The sequence below is a fragment of the Syngnathus acus genome, chromosome 19 (genome assembly GCF_901709675.1).
Source record: "Syngnathus acus chromosome 19, fSynAcu1.2, whole genome shotgun sequence".
Classification (NCBI taxonomy): domain Eukaryota; kingdom Metazoa; phylum Chordata; class Actinopteri; order Syngnathiformes; family Syngnathidae; genus Syngnathus; species Syngnathus acus.
Window position 1 is genome coordinate 4,998,253 of NC_051103.1, and position 18,539 is coordinate 5,016,791.

Sequence of the window (18,539 nt, forward strand, 5' to 3'; positions counted from 1 at the left end):
ATATGAGAACCGGCGTTCATGAGTTGACATTGCATCAATCAGATATAGACACCGCCTTTTAATTTGAAATGGAGCTTGGTCACATTCCGTTCGTCTGTCACTTCCTAGCAGGCACGCCCCCCTACCGCCGGTAAACACACGCCCTGCAACCCGGTCTGTGTTCCGCATCCGACGGCCACACGTTTCCGTCAGTGCGGCTTCCCCAAGAAGGAAATAATATTATGAAATCTGTGGAAGCGTCAAGGAGATGGCACAACGAGATGATAAATCAGCTCACGCGTACTACAAGGGGTACTTGTATTAACTGTGTCTACCGCTAGATGTCACAATTTCACTTTTTATGGTCGCAAACTGTTTGGGTGACGTCACTTTCTTTATTTGGGGACGTAAAAAAAGCAGATTTGGTCAAAAGTAACAACAAATGTCTCCAGATTGTTGCAAATTATTTTATTTAGAAAGTATACTTTTGTAAAGGTGGTTGGTGTTGTTTTTTATTCATCATTTTGTATTGATTTATTTTTTATTCTTTAGGTATTTTATCCATTAAATTATTAATCAATTAAAGCTGTTGTTAATTCACGTACAGTTTTGATCAATGTACAGTATTTTTTGGTATTTTACTGCATTATATCTGTCACAGGTATAATACATGTTGGTCTGTTGTTTGACAAAATATTAATTGTTTTTTGTGAGGTATTTCTGGAAAAATAAAAGTTTTTTTTTTCTTATCGATGGGAGCTATTTTGTGCTATTATGATTATTCGGTTTAAGATGACTCGCTTGTCTGCTGTTTTGAGGCCAGCCACAGAGAGGCAATAACTTCCCATTAAATCTGCACACATCAGTGGTAACGGGTGCCTAAAAGCCTGACGTGACCATTTTTATCCAGACAATGAGCAGTGTGCACACAAACAAGTTATCAATAATTATAACATCCTGATAAATGGATGGTATAACCAATTCAGAACCTGGACTGGTTACTAGCCAATTCCAAGACGCAAGACTAACAGCAGATCTTACAATCTGATCGACAAGACGAGGTTTAACCTATTCTCGACAGTTTTTCTTTTTAATTGAGCTTTGGTAAATGATTGCAATATAAATGAGGCCACTTCATTCAAATGACCACACTTGTCATAATTTTTGCGTTTCTATGGAAATGTGAGTAGATCCAGACTGACACCATGGCAACAACAACAACTGAGCAATCAGTCAGTAGACCGACACCATGTCGAAACTGGCTGTTAAAATTTCATTTAGGAGACATTAGAGGGGGCTTCGTTTATATTTTGGCTTCATAAGTGAGATCTTGTAATGGCCTCATAAATTGTAAGAGACACTCCAGTAAAGTAGGATAAAAATGCATTACTGATAAATTATAGGCAGGGGGGTTCAATGACATCCGTGTCCCATGTGGCTGAAGATAAGACTATAAGCATTGATTTAGGATCTTTTTTATAGACATTTTCCCTCCTCATCCTGCATCCACGCCACTTAATTGGACCAGGACCACCTGAGTCCTTCTGCAAATCAGCTTGCACTGACAAGTGGGGGAGTTCCACCAAATGGAGAACTGCTTCAACCCCCAATGTTGGATTTCCTTGTAGAGAATCTCAATATACTTCAAATAAGTCAATTGACTTGAATACAAAGTGAATAGAATTGTTGCTCTCACATTTTTACTATTCGAGGTCCTCACCTCCTGTGAACAGTCGGTGTTCACGCACTGTAAATTAAAATATTTGCTTGCCACTGTTTTCCGTGACTTATAGAAACCGGAAGGATGGATAGCTTAAGAAAATGTCTGAATATAAAGCAATCATTCAAAATCCACATGAAGCGGAAAGAGACTTGAATGATGCTTTTAACAACGTGTGAATGGATGGAGTCCATTTAACTAACACGCATTCATCTTGACATCAGTCTTCAGGAACACGTTAAAGCCGTCACATAAAACAGAACAAACTGCAAAGACTGACAGTGCAGCATTGTAGCGTCTAAACTGTAACTTCAATACTTTTGGCTTTTATGGAAATTTAGCCCTTAGTGTGCAAAGGAGTTTTTATTAGGCTCTCTTCGTAGATTCTTGAGGACTTCTCCAGATGGTCTCGGCACGCATGACAATAGAGCGTGCACGTGTTGCCTTCAAGGCCTTTTGAAGCATCTTTTTTTATAGTAGAAAGAAGCCATCTCAATCAATGTGAGCCGCATTCACACACGGGCTTTTGTAAGAGTCGGTGATTCGTCTTGGACTTCGACAATGGACTTTTCTACACGAAGTGATGGACACAACCATCTGTGTCCCCCCCCCACACTCCCTCCATCAGATAGATTCAGTGCTAAGCTGGTTCATTAAGAGGAGGAACAATTGGAGGTGTGCTAATACTGATCGAAAAAGAAAAATCCCTGGATCTACATTTTCCTTCCTATTTTTTCCACTGGTTCCTGACATTATTGACATGGTTTCATAGTCAAAATGAGGTAGTGTGAGATACTATGAGAGAATTTCTAGAATTTATAGTTTTACTAGACCCGAACGTTTGGTGCAAAGCTTTTTTTTGGACAGATAATTGGACCGAGGTTGGTGGAGATTGTCAGGACACGCTCGTGTTGAGTTTGTGCAACCTTGACAAGCGGCGCACTGAGTGCCTGCGAGCGCTGCGCTATCTTTAGCTTTTGTTCAAGCTTTTAGTGCTGGCCTTCTCCTCCTCCTCTTCCACCCACTCCTGCCCACTCACTGCAAACATACACGCTGATGCATGCTTACACATGACCAACACACTCATAGATGCGTGTTGTATGAGTGTTACTGGGCAGATTAGAGAAGGCAACCTACTTCTGAGATGAAAACATGAACCCAGTGTTTTGGTTTGAGCATCTGGAGGCAACACAAGCAGCTCTCTTGACACTGCATGAAAAAATCTTTCCTGACGTCAGGAATGCACAGTACCAGGAGCCATTAGTTATTTGGCATTATACCCAATGTGGCTCAAACCTTCAAACTACAACCAACTTGCTTTTCTTAGGCTCTCAACCCAAAACTCATGAGGCAATAGGGGATTCCGTGCAATGTTGCAGTACAAGAATGAAAAAGCAGACTTGTCATTGCACCTGTAATTGTATATCTGTTCCTGCCGCTTCCTCCTGCACTGCAGCAGCTGAGGCTGTCAGGGGAGTTCACGTCATGTTTGCCCCGAGCGGAGCGCGACTGCCAGGCAACCGAGCGCCTCCCGCGTTGTACCTCCTGCTTCACCTTCGCCGCCGAGCTGCTGTCTCGTGACAGCGACTGGCAGCGATGATGAGAAAATATTACTTTACCTCGGCGGCTGGAGGAGATTACATCCTGATAAGTGATAAAGCGTTCCTCCCCCTGCCGCGGCATAACAAAGGCGTAATTGTGATGTTCCCAGCTGTAGTAGGACTAAAAAAAAGTATGAAGCATCATTTGCCTATAAGAGCAATGTGACCTTGACAGAACTTCACACTTCTCTGAGTTTAATATGTTCCTGATGAAAGAGGGCTGGAGGCTGTTTTTGCCACAGATCATTGGAGGCAACATAAGGAGGATTAAAATAAAGGCCACAAGGACACAATGCAGGCATCTCCGTGCACCCTTCCTTCTTCCTCGATCTTATTCTAATCATGGATGCTAGCTCGGTGCCTACGAATTCAGTCTTTTTGGTCTGGGGGGCCTAAGTGGACTCTACACACAGTGCCATCTTTGATACAACATGAGAATAGACAAAACAAAAGGAATGCCGAGCTTGGATGCGGACAAACAAAAAGGCCACTATGGTGGCCTCATTTGGATGATTAAGCCTCAAATACCAGATCTGCTCTGCATGGGTTCCTCTTCAGAAAGTCCTAACGTTTGCTCATTCTAAGTTGTGAGGGTACAACCGAAACAGGCCAAGGTGATTATCGTGTTCGGTCCCATGGCCAACGTTTTTTGTCACGGTCTTGGTTTGGACAATATTTTGAGGAAGCAGAGGATGAAAAGTGGCTTTCATGGTAGATCCAAAAAGCACACAGAAGACTGAAAGAGTTTCTCGGAGTTGATTGGGATTACAAGACGGGTGAAAGCTGAAGAACAAAGTCATAAACATGTTTTTAGGTTCATGATTCCTGAGAAAAGCTTGCATGGTTGGTGTTGACATCATGTGACATGTCCTCACTCCTTTCACAAGGTGAATAAAAAGATGAGGCCATCTTATGCAGCTGTCCCCACATCCGACCGAGATCCGAGCAACCTCCTCAGCTGGGGTCTCACCTTTTCGCTGAGTTTGGATCAGGCTCGTCTATGCAGGACATTGTGTCAACAAAGACCATGTGCAAAGATTAAAGTTGACTCGGCTTTGAATTTAGTCATCTTTGTAGTATGTGTCTTAATTTCTGGACTGGATCGACTTGAGGTGACAAAGCCTGCATGCGTAATCCTAACAGGATGAATCGTTTCCAAAGAAAACACACTGCCAGATGTTCCAAAACCGGTTGATAGAGCATCACTTCATCAGTACATCAGAAACGTGACTCAACATTCACCCAGTGCAAGGACAAAGGATGAGGTCATCCATGAAGTCATGTTTCAACCCTGCAGCTGGACAACGGGCAAGTTTTCATCCGAGTGCATCGTTTTCACGTGCTTCCCTGAAGCAAAGAATGACATGCTTTTGGAGTTTGCATTCTATTTCTATTCAGAAATAAAAATGAATGTCCTTTTTATAGATGGATAAAAAAAAGTTGAAGCCATATGGCAGTAGAGAGGTGACAATGTCACGCTAAAGTCACCGAAAGACTGCCGTTAAAGTCGAGCTTTGCTTTCGCTCCCAATCCCTTCCCCGCCACCCTTCAATCAGGCGTACAAACCTCTTAAATGGGAGCCAAGTGGCAGCTTTACGATCTATGAGGGATAAAAGCTCGAGCAACTAATCCAGCACCCCCCACAAACACTGTTCCTTTTCAACCTTTTGCGGACCCTTTACGTCCGGCAAAGATGACCTTCCTCACAATTCCGGAGCTCCTCAAAGGGTGTGAGAAATTTGAGACACGGTCATCACGTGACCCTACCAACATGGACAGTGAATACGAACAAAAGGGTCAACAGATCTCATGACTCCGGTATTGATCTTCTCCTCTAATAATCTCCCTGCCCCCTTGGTAACCTCCGCTGGATCGGACATGCTGCCACAAAAGCATTTTGACCCCTTCATCGCCCTTCGGGGACTGATGAAGTCAGGTTGCCGGGGTGATAGAAAATTATGTCTCACGCCTGTTAAGGGGCGTTACGAGGTGCTGGGGTCTGTATTTCATCATGTGGACTTTGAGGAAGATTACGCCAAAAGCTACAGGGCCTGTTTCTCCTGAACATGGCCTTCAGAGACACCCCACTGAATGGAAGATTTGGGATCAACATGGGTCAGTGATTCGTGGTTCTTCCAGAGATTGTTACTTTGTAATCAGTGCAAGACGGTGTGGGGATTTGAAGGCACTGTGATGACAAATGAGGTCCAAAGACACCGGGGTAACTAGTTCTCTCTCAAAATTTGTGGTTGAGAACAGTACCACAATGTGTCACAAAGACTTGGAGTGACGCAAGCACTATACATGGTAGTTTGGAAAATATCCCTAACTTCAGAAATAATGAACAAGACTGAGTACTGGGATAACATGCTGAGAACCAGACCCCATTTCATTTGAAAGCCCAGAGATGAGCTCTCTGCTTTGCGTCCAATAATTCAAGGGATCCTTCCACAACCTAACCCACCCTGCAGCCTCCTGCCCACCTGCTGTGGATCTTGTCAAGAGCACGAGGTAAGAAACAACGGGAGGGCCTGAAAAGTAAACTATGCAAAACAAAGCAAAGACTGTGCAGAGGAGACAATGATCAGTTTGCCTCCGCAGGGGAGGGAACCATGATTGCAATACGGGAAGGCAGTCAGTCACATGCTCAGTGTGAGGTTGGTACAACTCACCGTAGCTTACACCAAATGCATCCATTTTCGTTATCTTGAGTGAGCCAGAATCCACCCCAAGTGGTTTTGGCAATATGTCAAAACAGAAATACTGAATATGGATCACTTAACGACAGGGCACTAAAAGAGAATTAAGACTTCCTAGAAAGTAGTCCAGAGTCACAGTGTGTGTTCTGGGCTGATTGACACTTCCACAGTATCTGTGGTCTGCTGCTGCTACATTACAATGCTAATGAAGTCAGCGGGCCAGATGCTGTGTAGGGACGATTGTGCTAAAGACATCCTTGAGAAACTTTTGTTTTTTTAATGAGCTTGCAGAGGCAGGTAGTTTGGACATGGAGGTCACACAAGTCCAAGTGCAAAATTGCCAAGGACGAATTTGAAGTCATTACCCACTGCCTTTATATGCGGCGCAAGAATACAGAGACACAAAAATACACGGCTTAACAATGTACTGCTGCTATTAGGCTTTGTTGCATAACGCACTTGTGGCAAAGCAAATTGAATTAAATTAGAAATTATGTCGATATGCCCGATGCTTCCACACCTTAAAAAATGTTTGTCTTTACACCAGCCGTGTTGGATTGGTTTCAGTATTGATTAAAGGATCCGTCACCGCATTGGCATATGCACTTGCAGAAAAGATGACAATGTCTCAAGTGTGGTGCTTTGATTTATTCATTCACCAGGGTTACAAAAACAAACAGATTCTAGGTTCTCTTTGTCGTAGCATTCTGATCGCATGACCACAAACGGGCGCTAAAAAGAGTACATTGCAGAACAAACAGCAAGATGGTTAAAAACATTTTCTACATGACTCACTTGGTGAAGTCTATAAAAATGTCACTAAAGGTTTACTAGCCAAGGAGACCAGAAAATATTAACGAGATTATCAAAATAGGTGACTTTTTTGTGAGCTAGGTTATCAATTACTTATTGCGGCACAAAATTGAATACTTTTGGTCTGGCAGATTGGAAATACGTTAACAATTATCTCGTATCCTCCTCAGTCATCATGCTGCCAGAGGAATACAAACGTACTCACCTAGCTTCGTAGGTTTATTAGTTTTGTTTAAAAAAAAAAAACTACTGGAGAAAAACTACTTCGGGAAGACCAATGCTATGAAAGCGCCTATTCACTTATTTTTTTGGAACCTATCGTAAAAAAGTTGCCTTTACATGACTTCCAGAGAAAGTTTTATATTTGTCATGGAAAAATGCCTTAGGATAGGGGCAAAGCCCTGGATAATAGGAAAGTAGTAATTGGTGTCATGCAAATACTATGTTAAAGTGACGCATCACGGATGTTCTTTCTGACCTTTGCATGTCGGGGTGGAGCCAAAATTTGCCAGGGTTGTTCGTGGAAGAGACTACACCACACCATTTTTAAGGGCAATGTTGCAAATTGAGTTTGACATTAGTTGATATTAAATTGGGTTGTGATTGCAGCTTTTTCCTATGACTGTAATTAATCTTCTTCTGCGAGTGGAACTGTGCTTCTTGCTGCCACCTGTCAATGCCGTGATCTTCCTCATCCATACTCCATGCTTTTCATCTCTTCCTCCCCCTGCTGTGCTTGACCATCTTCCGCCTCCTGAGAATCATGTCGTAAAGTTTCTCCAGGCCCTGCTGCACGCCACGGCCGTCCACCGCGCTGCAGCTATGCACGTGGCGTAACGTTCCAGCACTCAATTCCTGCACGCCCAGCAGCTTCTCCACCTGGCCTACGGATAGCGCCGTGTCCAGGTCCTGCTTGTTGGCCAGGATCAGGACGGGCACACCCTGGTTCTCCGAGCTGCGGCTGATCTTGTGGAGCTCCACTTTGGCCTCCTCCATGCGCTCGGCTTCGGCGGCATCCACCACAAACACCAGGCCGTCGGTGCGCCTTGTATAAGACTTCCACAGCGGCCGCAGCTTCTCCTGGCCGCCCACGTCCCACACGTGGAAGGTGACGGCTCGGGAACCACCCACCGATACCTTCACCTTCTCTGTGTTGAAGCCTTTTGTGGGGATGGTTTCCACAAACTCCTTCAGCTTGAGCCGATACAGCAGAGAGGTCTTTCCAGCTGAATCCAGCCCGATCACTACAACATGGAGGCACTTGAAGCCAGGCAGGAAGGAGCCGGGAGGCGGCATGTCACTCAGGAAGTTACCCATAACTCCGTGGCTTCCGTGAGGATTCCTTGTTTGATCCCCTTGTGCTTTTTTTTACAAGGTCTGCATGTCAGATGGGATCACCAACCTTAGCAAAAAATAAAGATAGAAAGTGCTTAAAAGGTCCACAAATAAACACAAGAGATATGATGAATGCATCACATTAGAGCAATTCTCAAATTAGTCCAAAAATGATCATTTAAGAACAATTTATGCATCTTTGTTCACCTATCTATGCTAGTGACATGAGGGACTAGCAGATAATACAATACTCCTTTGCGAGGGTCAAAAGCAAGTTAATTGAGGCGTCCGGTGTCTCATTTACCAAAACTAATCCTCTTAAAAGGATGTTCAACCTCACACGTTAATTGCACTGCAGCACTGGACTGAATGCATCCATGCATGCAGATGGCAATGATGCTTTAATCCGGTTGTTGACATCCTGATTTCCATCAAAACCTCTCTACTGCTTGTTTATACGCATTTATTCAAAACGCTGACAGCACTACAAAAACTGAGTTATGCATGCACGTAAGTAATAAACGTCTATTCATGTTTTAATGGCAGTCCGGGTTTAGGTTTAAAATTAAATCAATGCAAACAGGCATACAATTGTTACATGGCTAAAAACATGAACATTAAGCAATAAACATTTAGCGTTCAGTACGTACCTTGAACGAGGTCTCTCTCTTCTTCAAGCCCGTGAACGCATCGCCAGGCATAAGTATGACTTGCCAACGTGCGCAAGGACATAAATGTCTTCAAACGCATCCATGTTGCACTTAGTCATCAAAACACGGCTGGATTGCCCTGCCGCGGTGGTCCACGAGCAACACCGAGTCGCTCACTTCTCGGCCGCCGCCGCCACGAACGCAGTCCACTCAAGAGCCGTGGTGACGTCACGCCACATCAGAGAACTCACGAATGCGCGCTTTGTGGCGTCTTTTCTGGCATTTATCTCGTTTAAATGCGTCATAGGACACTTTGTGGGGACACAATTGCTAATGTTTTTCATGCAATCTTAAACTACATGCAAATTTGTTTCATTTAATCGGTGTTCGATGACACTGATACTTTTTCATTCGGTACAAACCAAGTCGTTATTTTGGATGGATAATTAGTGACACCTAGTGGTAACCATTGCACACAACAATAAACTTGACAGAATTAAATGTGTACACAAGAATGCCTAACTAAAAGTGTAATTATATCACGCAAAATTACAACAACAAAAAATCTAAAACATATATCACTCAAAATTACAGAATTGCTTTTCTAAAACAAAGTAAAATCTTGCAAAGGATCATCTTATCTTACAGGAAGACGTCTTACCCCACAAGTAGTTTTCATCCATACACGCTTGCATATTATTAGAAATAATTTATGAATTTCGAATTAATAGGGATGTGACAAATGTCACACTGGCAAATATTTGTTTTTGTTTGTTTTTAAAAAAAAAGACATGTTTGATGAGAGTCAGTACTTTTTCTCACAAGGACAGGTTGTTTTGTATAACTATTCACCTTAATCAAATCATTTAAAAACTGCATTTTCTTCTTTGTGTTTTTTGTCTGATCTTTATGTTAGATAATTAAAAATACAAAAGTGAAGAAACGACAAAAAATATGAATATGGGCAATATTTGGGGCAGCACTGTCTGCCGATAATATGATCAAACAAAAATGAAAGTATGTTCACGTTTGTGTTGTCTCTCACCTCAACATCCCAGATGTATGTCCTCTTTGGGATCTTTGGAGGTTGCTCTCCGACTCGCACTGGTCAGATCATCGGCCGGACCAAGTGCTGGTCTGGCCGTGTTTCGGTCCAGAATCGCGCTGAATGTAGGCGACCATCTCTTTCATTCGTTCCACCGTGATGAACTTGAGGTTGTTTGGCTTTCTTCGGCAGAGCTCTTGAGGGCCACTCGGGCTCGTCAGGCACCAGTTGGATTCTGCTCATTGCAGTCTGTAAGTTCTTCATCAAGGAAATGTGAGAGGGCGACCATTTCTCTGTTGAGAGCTTCAATCTTCTCCTTGAGAATCTGACTTTTCTTCTACTTTTCCTCCCTTCACAGCAGACAACTTGACTTCCTCCTCAACCTGCAGAAAGTGATGAAGCTCCTCATACTTCTTCCTAATTTTCCTTTCAACACGCTCCCTCTACACCTTGATGTACGCTTCTTGTTCACTGCAGCCGTCTCTAATGTTCGTGTAATGTCCCTTTTTTTTCTTTGCATCCTCAAGTGCTTACTGGATTGTCTCTGAGATATTGCAGAACTTCAGACGTGGCCAGTGTGGATTTTTGCATCTCAGCTGATGAGGCACACAGAGCCCCGATGGGCTAAACAGACGAGCCTCAGTTTCTCTTCATGTAAGCTGCAGATGTCCATTCCTCAGTGCCAAGTTGGGAAGTCAATCCATGGAGTAGCATCTTCTTCTACAGACTGGACACACTCCATTTAATTTTTCCTCCGACCACTGCTTCAGACATTTCGGACAGATGCTGTGACGACATGGCAGTATGACAGGATCTTTAAAGTTCCTGACAGGCAGTAGAAATCTTCTTGGACTCTCCTCATCATGGTCCTTTGTGAAGACAAACTCAGTTTCCCAGCTTTGAATGTGGGCTTTTTCTTCAGCCATACAACACATGAATATCTGTAATCACACGAATTATTTTAATTACCAGTTATATACAGGGGGAAAAAATAATATGGCAACACAATTCACACTTGGAAAGTGTCCCGACAGCCAAACTAAAAACACTGGCCGCCACTTTACAAAAATGTGCCCTTCACATTGTTTAATACTTTCTTTTTCCAACTTGTCTTTGAAATGTTATTGTTGAATTTTTTTTGACAAAGATTGAAATGTTACGCGATTTCAGCACTAAAAATCATACATTAATAAGATTTTGACACGACTGAAAGGCAGGTCGACGTAATGAGCTCTTATTTTGTTTTTAGTTAGGGTTGACGGTAAATCTTCCTTAAATACAAATTACCTTCGACATAGGCCACAAAAGGGGGCAATAAAAATCCTTCATCCTCGAATCTTGTATTTCAAAATTCCATACGATATATCCACCATTTTGATATACGTACAGGTGCTTGGAATTCATCCATTCATCACTCATGTTCACAATTAGACAATTTGGAGTTTTCGGAACGTTGGAGGAAACCGGAGTACACGTAGAAAATTTACGTCGACATGTTTGTAGCAAAAACAACTAACTTTCACCATATTGGACGGCAACGTCCATCTTTAAAAAACAAGTTTCCTCATTAGTTTTTCTGGTCTTGAACACCGTAACACAAGCGTAGCGTACATGTTCATATCTATGTTTGTCCGTGTTGTACTTTTAAGAAACAAAAGCACATTACAAGTTAAAAAATAAAGATTGTAGTAAACTGGTGAAAGGAAGCGCCATCTTACCCTTAATGCTTCCCGCCCAATTACAAAGGGAGGGGGCACGAAGAGTGACGTCGTATGCCGCGTCAAAAGCGGAAGTGACGAAATCACTGAGCGACACTTGTTGCTATATTTATTTATTTATTTTTATTTATTTTTTTATTGAACGTCTGCGTAAAACATCAATTATGTTTTCATCATAGTGAAATACAAAATTAAAACCGGAAAAAATACAAATAAAAACGAAAAAATACAAATAAAAACGAAAAAATAATGCAATGAGAAAATATGATTGTGTTATGAGTTCGATTTTGGACTTTTAAAGTTTTGCTTTTTTTTTTTTTTTTTTTTAAAGATTCATATTTACTAATGTATCTTATATCCTTAGATCTGTAACACAATATCCTTCCAATCCAATGATTGCACAAATTTTCAAGGACATTTGGCTGGATGAGGTTTCCATGGCAACGTAGCGACGTCACTCTTTATCAGGGTACCATTATTTTTGTCCAGACCTTATTTTTTAATAAAGCCGTCAAAGCACAACTCTGATATTAATTTTGATTTTCAATATTATATCATATCCTATTATTATCTCTCTATGTGACAGAAATGTGCCAATAATTCTCTCTGCGTATAGATTGCATACCACTCTGTCGCCGTCTCCTGGTCAGTATGAGGAATGCAGTCAGCGACAATTTTCGCGTGTCCAAAACAAATATTTATGTCGCCGTTTTTATTTGGATTTGTGTCTGGTGTAGTATCATATTGTTATTTTAGAAATAAAAACATGAAAATCCGTGTTATTAGGATACATAATATCTTTATCCTCTATAAATGATTACCATTTGTTGATATTTTTATGCTGTAGTTTCAATGACTGCCAGCTGTGTTTTGCCTGAGTAATTTCAACCTTTTCAAACTCTTTTGTTTATAGATAAATGTGTGCATGTACATAATTTAGGTGCATGATGGTGTACCTAATGGTGTGTCAATGACTGACGTCACAATGAGACGGTGGGGATGAGGTTAGGGAGAATCGGCCCTGAATTGTACCTAATAAAGTGTACTGTTATTCGGTACAGCTCAAATTACGTTTTCGTAATACAAAAAAAGTAATATAAAAGTTATTGTTAGCATCTATCTTATTTAGGCGCCTTTATCATTTCTCAATGTTGCGTTCTTGTTGCTCGTAATTTCTTTCACGCGACTTGTACGTGGTAACGTCAGAGGCTGGACGAAATCTTTTTATCAATTCATCACTAAGTACGATATGGGGGTATTGCCTTTAAATGATGCAGTTTTGTGACCTAATGGGCTCCCATCGCGTGAGATTTTAAACTCAAGCGTGTCTGGCGTTGACAGAGGAAAGCGCCGTTACGTCTGGAGCGTTCCTCGCTGACTGCTCGGACTCCTCGAGCCGCATTTAAAAAAAAAATCACTTGCTAGTAAGCCCAACTGGTGACAATGTCTGCCCTTAACCATGGGACACTGAAGATAAAAGCAACACGATGGCTTTTTGTGCAGGCGCTACTTAACCTTGCCCTGCACACGACTTCTGGTGAGTCAATCCATACGGGATTTATTATTATTATTATTATTATTATCATCATTCTTATTATAAATTGGACTATATTTTAAATTTGTGGATAGCAAAGTACATTTTTGGAGTAGAAATAGTAGGGCCCAGGTGGCGGTATTTGTGAAAATGCACTTAAAGCTACTTTTGTTTTCTAACTTTAGCAATCAGCTCCGACCCATTCGAAAAGAAGTGCAACCCTGATGAAGTGGAGTACCGTAATTTTTGTTATTATTTTGAGTTTGACAATAAAACCCTGGAAGCTGACTGGGAGGCTGCTGAGAATTACTGCAGAGCAAGGAAAGGTCACTTGCTCAGCCTCCACTCTGTTGACGAGGCCAACTTCGTGAAAGGTGAGCGCCAATATAAGCGTCACTTAACTGACAAAGTCGGGAATTATTCCGTTGCATCCGCAAGGTTCGCTACTGTTTTTGCACTTAAGATGATGTTCTCCTTTTGTGAAGCTCACATGCAATCGAATAGCACCTGGCTTGGAGTGAAGAAGTATACGGGAAGGAAGGCAATGTACAGTGATGGAACATGGCCAGTAAGTGACACCCCAAAATCTTGAAAGACAGGGTAACGAGAGATTCCAAATTGCTTTCAGAACCTGAGTGAAGTTATGACAATAAAATTTAAAAAGACAAAACTAACTTTGGGTTTAATCATTTTGTCATCATTATTACCAATTTGAAATGTTCTTTTCACCCACCCTTTGAACAGGACGAAAACCCTAACTACAGTGTAAACTTGGATAGGATGACGGACCCCTATTGTCTTAGGATCACCATGTCTGATGGGTTCCAATACGCCCATTGCAGAAATCAGAATTCCTTCATCTGTAAAAAAGGTGCAGAAGTCTTTACCGCCTAAACTATCTCCTAATGTTCTCTCATTTGATATGCACTGTTCATTCCTCCACCCAAAAGGCCAGACACCCAATCTAAATCAGACAGGTGACGTATAGCACACGACGGCAGACATTTCCTGACACGTACAACTTTGTCCTCAAATGGCATATCGTTTGAAGTTTGGAGTGACGAATGCGGTCGGTGGGTGAACAACCCCTCAAACAACTTCTGTTACTGGTTCAACAACAACTTTTGGACAACTTGGGACGAGGCGCAAGATATGTGCTATCTGAAGGGCGGGAACCTGCTCCGCATCACTGATCTCAAGGAACAAACCTTCCTGCACGGTACTAATTTCATGTGAATGGCATATATAGGTCGCTTTTTAAAAATGTATCTAATTTCTTCCCCCCCGGGAATTTTATTGGTTTTCGCTCGGTATCGCCGCCGACTCTCGACCTGATGATAATGGACTTTTGTAGACTATATTCAGGAGTTCTGGAACGGCATCTCTCTGTGGATGGACGGCAAGAGCGAAAATGGAGAGTTTTGGTGGGCGAACAACAGATTACAGCGCCCCCCATACATACGTTGGAGTTCAGGTTCTTGTTAGGGCTGGCCTATGGATTATCTGTTGGGTATGATATGGGAAAATATAAGATTGTTTCTATATTTACCATAGTGAAAGAGTCCGACTCTCCTTCCCGCTGTCTTTCCTTCGTCGTTGGCCAAAGCGTTTGGAAGGAAGATGACTGCTTCAACTTTCAAGGCTTCATCTGCGAGAAAGGTCAGATTTTAATGTTGCACTTTGTTCTTGCCGCATGCTGCTGACTCACGTCCATCTTCATCAGAAAAGGCAACGCAAGATTGACTGGCTCGTGACTGGAAGTTACTCTGAGATGGAAGACAACAAAAACATGCTGACTTATGTCCTGCAGAACACCTGTAGGACTTGCCTCATGCCAACATCCTTTAAAATGTTATCTATTCTGCTTCGACAGAGCTTTTGATTGCTTAAACTGACTTTTGAATTATTCTTTACGTTTGAAAACAATATTCATATATTTTCTGTGCTTGATTATGTAACCCAATGATTCTTTCTTTCCAAAAACCAATTATTTATGTAAAAGTTGATGCAAATAAAAATAAAACGCAATTTTTGATGCTTGTTTGATATCAGAAAGTTTATAACTGAAGAGGTAATGGAATAAAATCGTAAATTGTTTATTTATGCTGAAGCTGCAGTTCCACTGAATGGCCACATGGTGTCACTGTTTCAATGCAATTCCGATTAGACAACCTGAAAATTGTCAAGTACTTCAGCTACAAACGGCTAACTTCTCAATAGCATCTCAATAAGGAGATTAAATTAAATTGGGCTCTTTTTGACTGTCTTCATAGTGCCATTAATGAAAGAGTTTGTAAAGTAGTCAGTTAGGGGGAAAAAGATCCTGAAAAATTTAAACAAAAAAAATTATCTTCAATACAAACAGTAAATAAAATATAAAAAAAAGGCAAGTCACGCACGAGTGTTTGATATATTTCAATATTTAGATTTATTTAGTGATTAAAACAGCACATTGAACAGTTACACGTGAACACAATCAAAATAATGATCATAAATACTGTTCGTCATCTAAATACTGGACATTTCAATTTCCATACACAAACTTGGATTAGTTTTATTCCCTTCAAGGTGTCAAAACTGAAATTGACTTGGTACATTAAAAAAAAGTGCAAAGATATTTTCTTGAGATTAATCTTGCATTCAAGTGTCACAAAGGTGCATCTTTGGTCACAGCAAAGCAGGGTGTACGCATACCCGTTTATAACATCTTAATCGACAGAGCTCAGATGTGAGGAAGTGTGTGTGTGTGTGTGTGGGGGGGGGGGGGTTACTGCTCATCTAATCCACACAGCACACCGGACACCTAATTATACTCCTGAGTTCTCCCATGAAAACTGCTCGTGAAATACAAAAACAAAAAAAAAAGCTCAAGTTTATCTGACAGGATGCGGCATGGTGGAGTTGGTGCCGCAGTCGATGTACTCAAAGGTCTCCAGGGAAAGCTGCTCGGTGTGGGACAAATATGAGATGTTCATGGTCATCCTGGGAACAAAAGCGGAGTTAATTAAAGCTGATGCAGTACGAGCGCCCTCGTGTGGCCTTGAGACTTACTGCAGCTCCAGGAATAAGGTGTGGATCTTGATGACCGTGGACTGGCAATAAGTACTGGAAGACATTGACTGTGTTACATCACCTCCACGTTAGACCACTAGATCTCAATGTTCGCTCACCTGAGGCCTTTATCGGTGACCGGCAGGTCAATTTTATAAGTGTACTGTCAAAGTGGGGAAAAACAAAAGTTAAAATAGAAATAAAAACACATTTTGACTTTTTTTATTTTACCGATTTGTCCGAGCGTGATGGGATGACCGTCATGTTGGACAGCTTGATTTTGCCCACCACCACGCGGGAGATCAGACCCTGGACATCCAGCGCCATGATTTGGACTGGAACAAAGTTGTCGTTGATGACTCTGATGAGATTCTGAAGGATGTAAAATAATAAGGCCGTCATGGAAAAGTCTTAGAGGGGAACTTTGACCTTTGTCCACTTTCACAGGAGTCTGTCATGTGGATGCAATACAGTAAAAGGCAAAAAAACACCAATCATTCATTGTATGAATCCACTGTTTTGATCTAAAGGATATGATTTGGCATTTTAGTTTTATATAAACACACAAGTGTTGGCAAAGTGGAAGTTGGTGTTTATTTTGGAATTGTTGCATATACGATGATGTCATTTGAGGCGTGACTCACCGTGACTTCCATTTGTACTGTGTCCGGAGTGAAGTAGACCATGACGGACAGCACCGACACGGGGGTCAGCGTGATGCTCCGGGGGAAGAGAAAGAAGAGGATGAGGCAGCTGAGGAAGAGACACAGCGCCATGGACACGCACACGTACAGCTTCCTGCGGTGGAACGGCAATATTAACCATACAAGTGATAATATAATAGTCACGTTTGTGTTGGGTTGCTCTTACGTGCGTCTGGGTTCGAGTCTTTTATCATTGCACGGGATTACGGCAACCAGTTGGTCTTGATGACCTGAAAACGACCATCCACATTGACACTTTTATCAGAACAGAAATAATATTTTCACAATTCAAAACAATTTTAAGGTGGCTTAACATGTCTGCGACATTTTTTTTAACATTTTCCGTAATTTACTCATTTTTAAGCATGAAACAAACCTCTTGGAATTCGTCCAGTGCCCCGACAGGTGGGGCAGGTATCGCCCACGATGGAGCCGTACCGTGGGAAATGTTTCATCGCCTTCAACGTTTCAGACTCGGTCTCCCCGTCCGGACTTGACTCCCCACTTCCGCTTGTGTGCTTGCTCAGAACCATGACACCTGGCTGGGTCACTCGAACCCTTCAAAAACAAAAGTAGTGGTTACTGACTTTTTTTCTCCTTATAGTGGACTATTTTATGTACCATACAGAACCAATAAAAACACCTTTGTGACATGTCATAGTCCACGGTGGTGACACATTGAATACATTTTTATAACCCCATTAACGAAGAAAAATGCTATATATGCAGTCAGTTTCTGTACTTTCATTGGAAAAATGATAATTGTTTCTAAGCTGTCAAATTATTAATTGTATAGAAATGTCACATTATATTTAAATTCTAATAGAATAGGCACAAAACTGAGAAATCTGGACAAATTTTGTTTATGAATAAAAAACTTAGCTGAGCTTTCGGAAATATTTATTTCTGTTTGTTTATGAGCAACGGGAACTACTTTAATTAGGCTCCCAAATAAATACGTCACTTTTCTGAACACTCGCTATCGCTCCGCCATTACCCGATCTAGTTTCTGTGACGTTTTTTCCCCGAAATTTGTTAGAACGCATTATACTGTCCTAAATATATTACCGCTTGAACAGGAAATAAAATTATTCGTATTAATTTGTTTGCGTCATTCCTGTTAATTGTGGGCGTCTTCTCACCGCCCCGTACACGTTTAGTTTTGTTAAACGTTTGCAGCTTTGTGCACATGATTTTGCATTAATAAAAAAATATAGACTATACAATACACACTGGTATTAATCTTTAAAAATATATCTTTCTGAATACTAGCAAATTTCACTGCATGACTTGGCTGTTTTTTGCAAATGCACCACTTCGACCTGTGCTTGCAATCAAAATGTCACCGATCGTTTGCAATATCGCTTCAAACGACATGAGAGGCTTGGTGTAGCTTTGTAACATTTTGACTTTTTTGAAGCTTATCTGGAGTGAAATGTGTTTATCGAGGGGGTCAAAACTACTCACCAAAAATCAGCGAAGTCTTTCGTTTCAAACTGCAGATATCATTCTCTTTCCAAGCTACTTCGTGACCCGCAACTTCCAAAAAACAACAACCTTTCAAGCGACAAAATCTCTGGTACTTTCCTTCGAGGTTTAAACTCTTATTTTGTGTTGTCCTTCGGGTTGTGTCATTCTTGCTATAAAAAAATTAAACGTGGGAGGAGCACTTCCGCCTTCTTCACGTGTA

The 18,539-nt window shown here is 41.5% G+C and overlaps 3 protein-coding genes across 3 annotated transcripts; 1 reads left to right on the plus strand and 2 right to left on the minus strand.

Moving 5' to 3' along the window:
* Positions 1 to 6,627: 6,627 nt before the first annotated feature.
* Positions 6,628 to 9,024, minus strand: arl4d (ADP-ribosylation factor-like 4D). The gene is made up of 2 exons (XM_037277743.1): positions 8,798 to 9,024; positions 6,628 to 8,214 (listed from the first exon to the last, which is right to left on the minus strand). The coding sequence occupies exon 2, from the start codon at positions 8,127 to 8,129 to the stop codon at positions 7,524 to 7,526; it is 606 nt and encodes a 201-aa protein (XP_037133638.1). The 5' UTR covers positions 8,130 to 8,214; positions 8,798 to 9,024; the 3' UTR covers positions 6,628 to 7,523.
* Positions 9,025 to 12,923: 3,899 nt separating this feature from the next.
* Positions 12,924 to 15,122, plus strand: LOC119137978 (macrophage mannose receptor 1-like). The gene is made up of 9 exons (XM_037277560.1): positions 12,924 to 13,097; positions 13,280 to 13,468; positions 13,580 to 13,662; positions 13,839 to 13,965; positions 14,045 to 14,071; positions 14,146 to 14,313; positions 14,449 to 14,568; positions 14,649 to 14,753; positions 14,818 to 15,122. Exons 1-9 carry the CDS (start codon positions 13,004 to 13,006, stop codon positions 14,835 to 14,837), a joined length of 933 nt encoding a protein of 310 aa, XP_037133455.1. The 5' UTR covers positions 12,924 to 13,003; the 3' UTR covers positions 14,838 to 15,122.
* A 381-nt stretch (positions 15,123 to 15,503) lies between these two features.
* On the minus strand, positions 15,504 to 18,528 carry tmem106a (transmembrane protein 106A). The gene is made up of 8 exons (XM_037277643.1): positions 18,317 to 18,528; positions 17,226 to 17,407; positions 17,016 to 17,079; positions 16,790 to 16,943; positions 16,377 to 16,517; positions 16,265 to 16,308; positions 16,146 to 16,199; positions 15,504 to 16,076 (listed from the first exon to the last, which is right to left on the minus strand). The coding sequence occupies exons 2-8, from the start codon at positions 17,380 to 17,382 to the stop codon at positions 15,968 to 15,970; spliced, it is 723 nt and encodes a 240-aa protein (XP_037133538.1). The 5' UTR covers positions 17,383 to 17,407; positions 18,317 to 18,528; the 3' UTR covers positions 15,504 to 15,967.
* Positions 18,529 to 18,539: the final 11 nt, after the last annotated feature.

Excerpts from the sequence above, each read along its gene's own strand:
- arl4d (XM_037277743.1), bottom strand. The coding sequence starts at position 8,129 with ATGGGTAACTTCCTGAGTGACATGCCGCCTCCCGGCTCCTTCCTGCCT.
- LOC119137978 (XM_037277560.1), top strand. The coding sequence starts at position 13,004 with ATGTCTGCCCTTAACCATGGGACACTGAAGATAAAAGCAACACGATGG. Across the intron at positions 14,072-14,145 it reads ACCCAATCTAAATCAGACAG|TTTGGAGTGACGAATGCGGT; the intron begins GTGACGTATAGC and ends TATCGTTTGAAG. Across the intron at positions 14,754-14,817 it reads AGGCTTCATCTGCGAGAAAG|AAAAGGCAACGCAAGATTGA; the intron begins GTCAGATTTTAA and ends CATCTTCATCAG.
- tmem106a (XM_037277643.1), bottom strand. The coding sequence starts at position 17,382 with ATGGTTCTGAGCAAGCACACAAGCGGAAGTGGGGAGTCAAGTCCGGAC. Across the intron at positions 17,080-17,225 it reads CACTGGACGAATTCCAAGAG|GTCATCAAGACCAACTGGTT; the intron begins GTTTGTTTCATG and ends GGTCGTTTTCAG. Across the intron at positions 16,200-16,264 it reads GTCACCGATAAAGGCCTCAG|TACTTATTGCCAGTCCACGG; the intron begins GTGAGCGAACAT and ends AATGTCTTCCAG.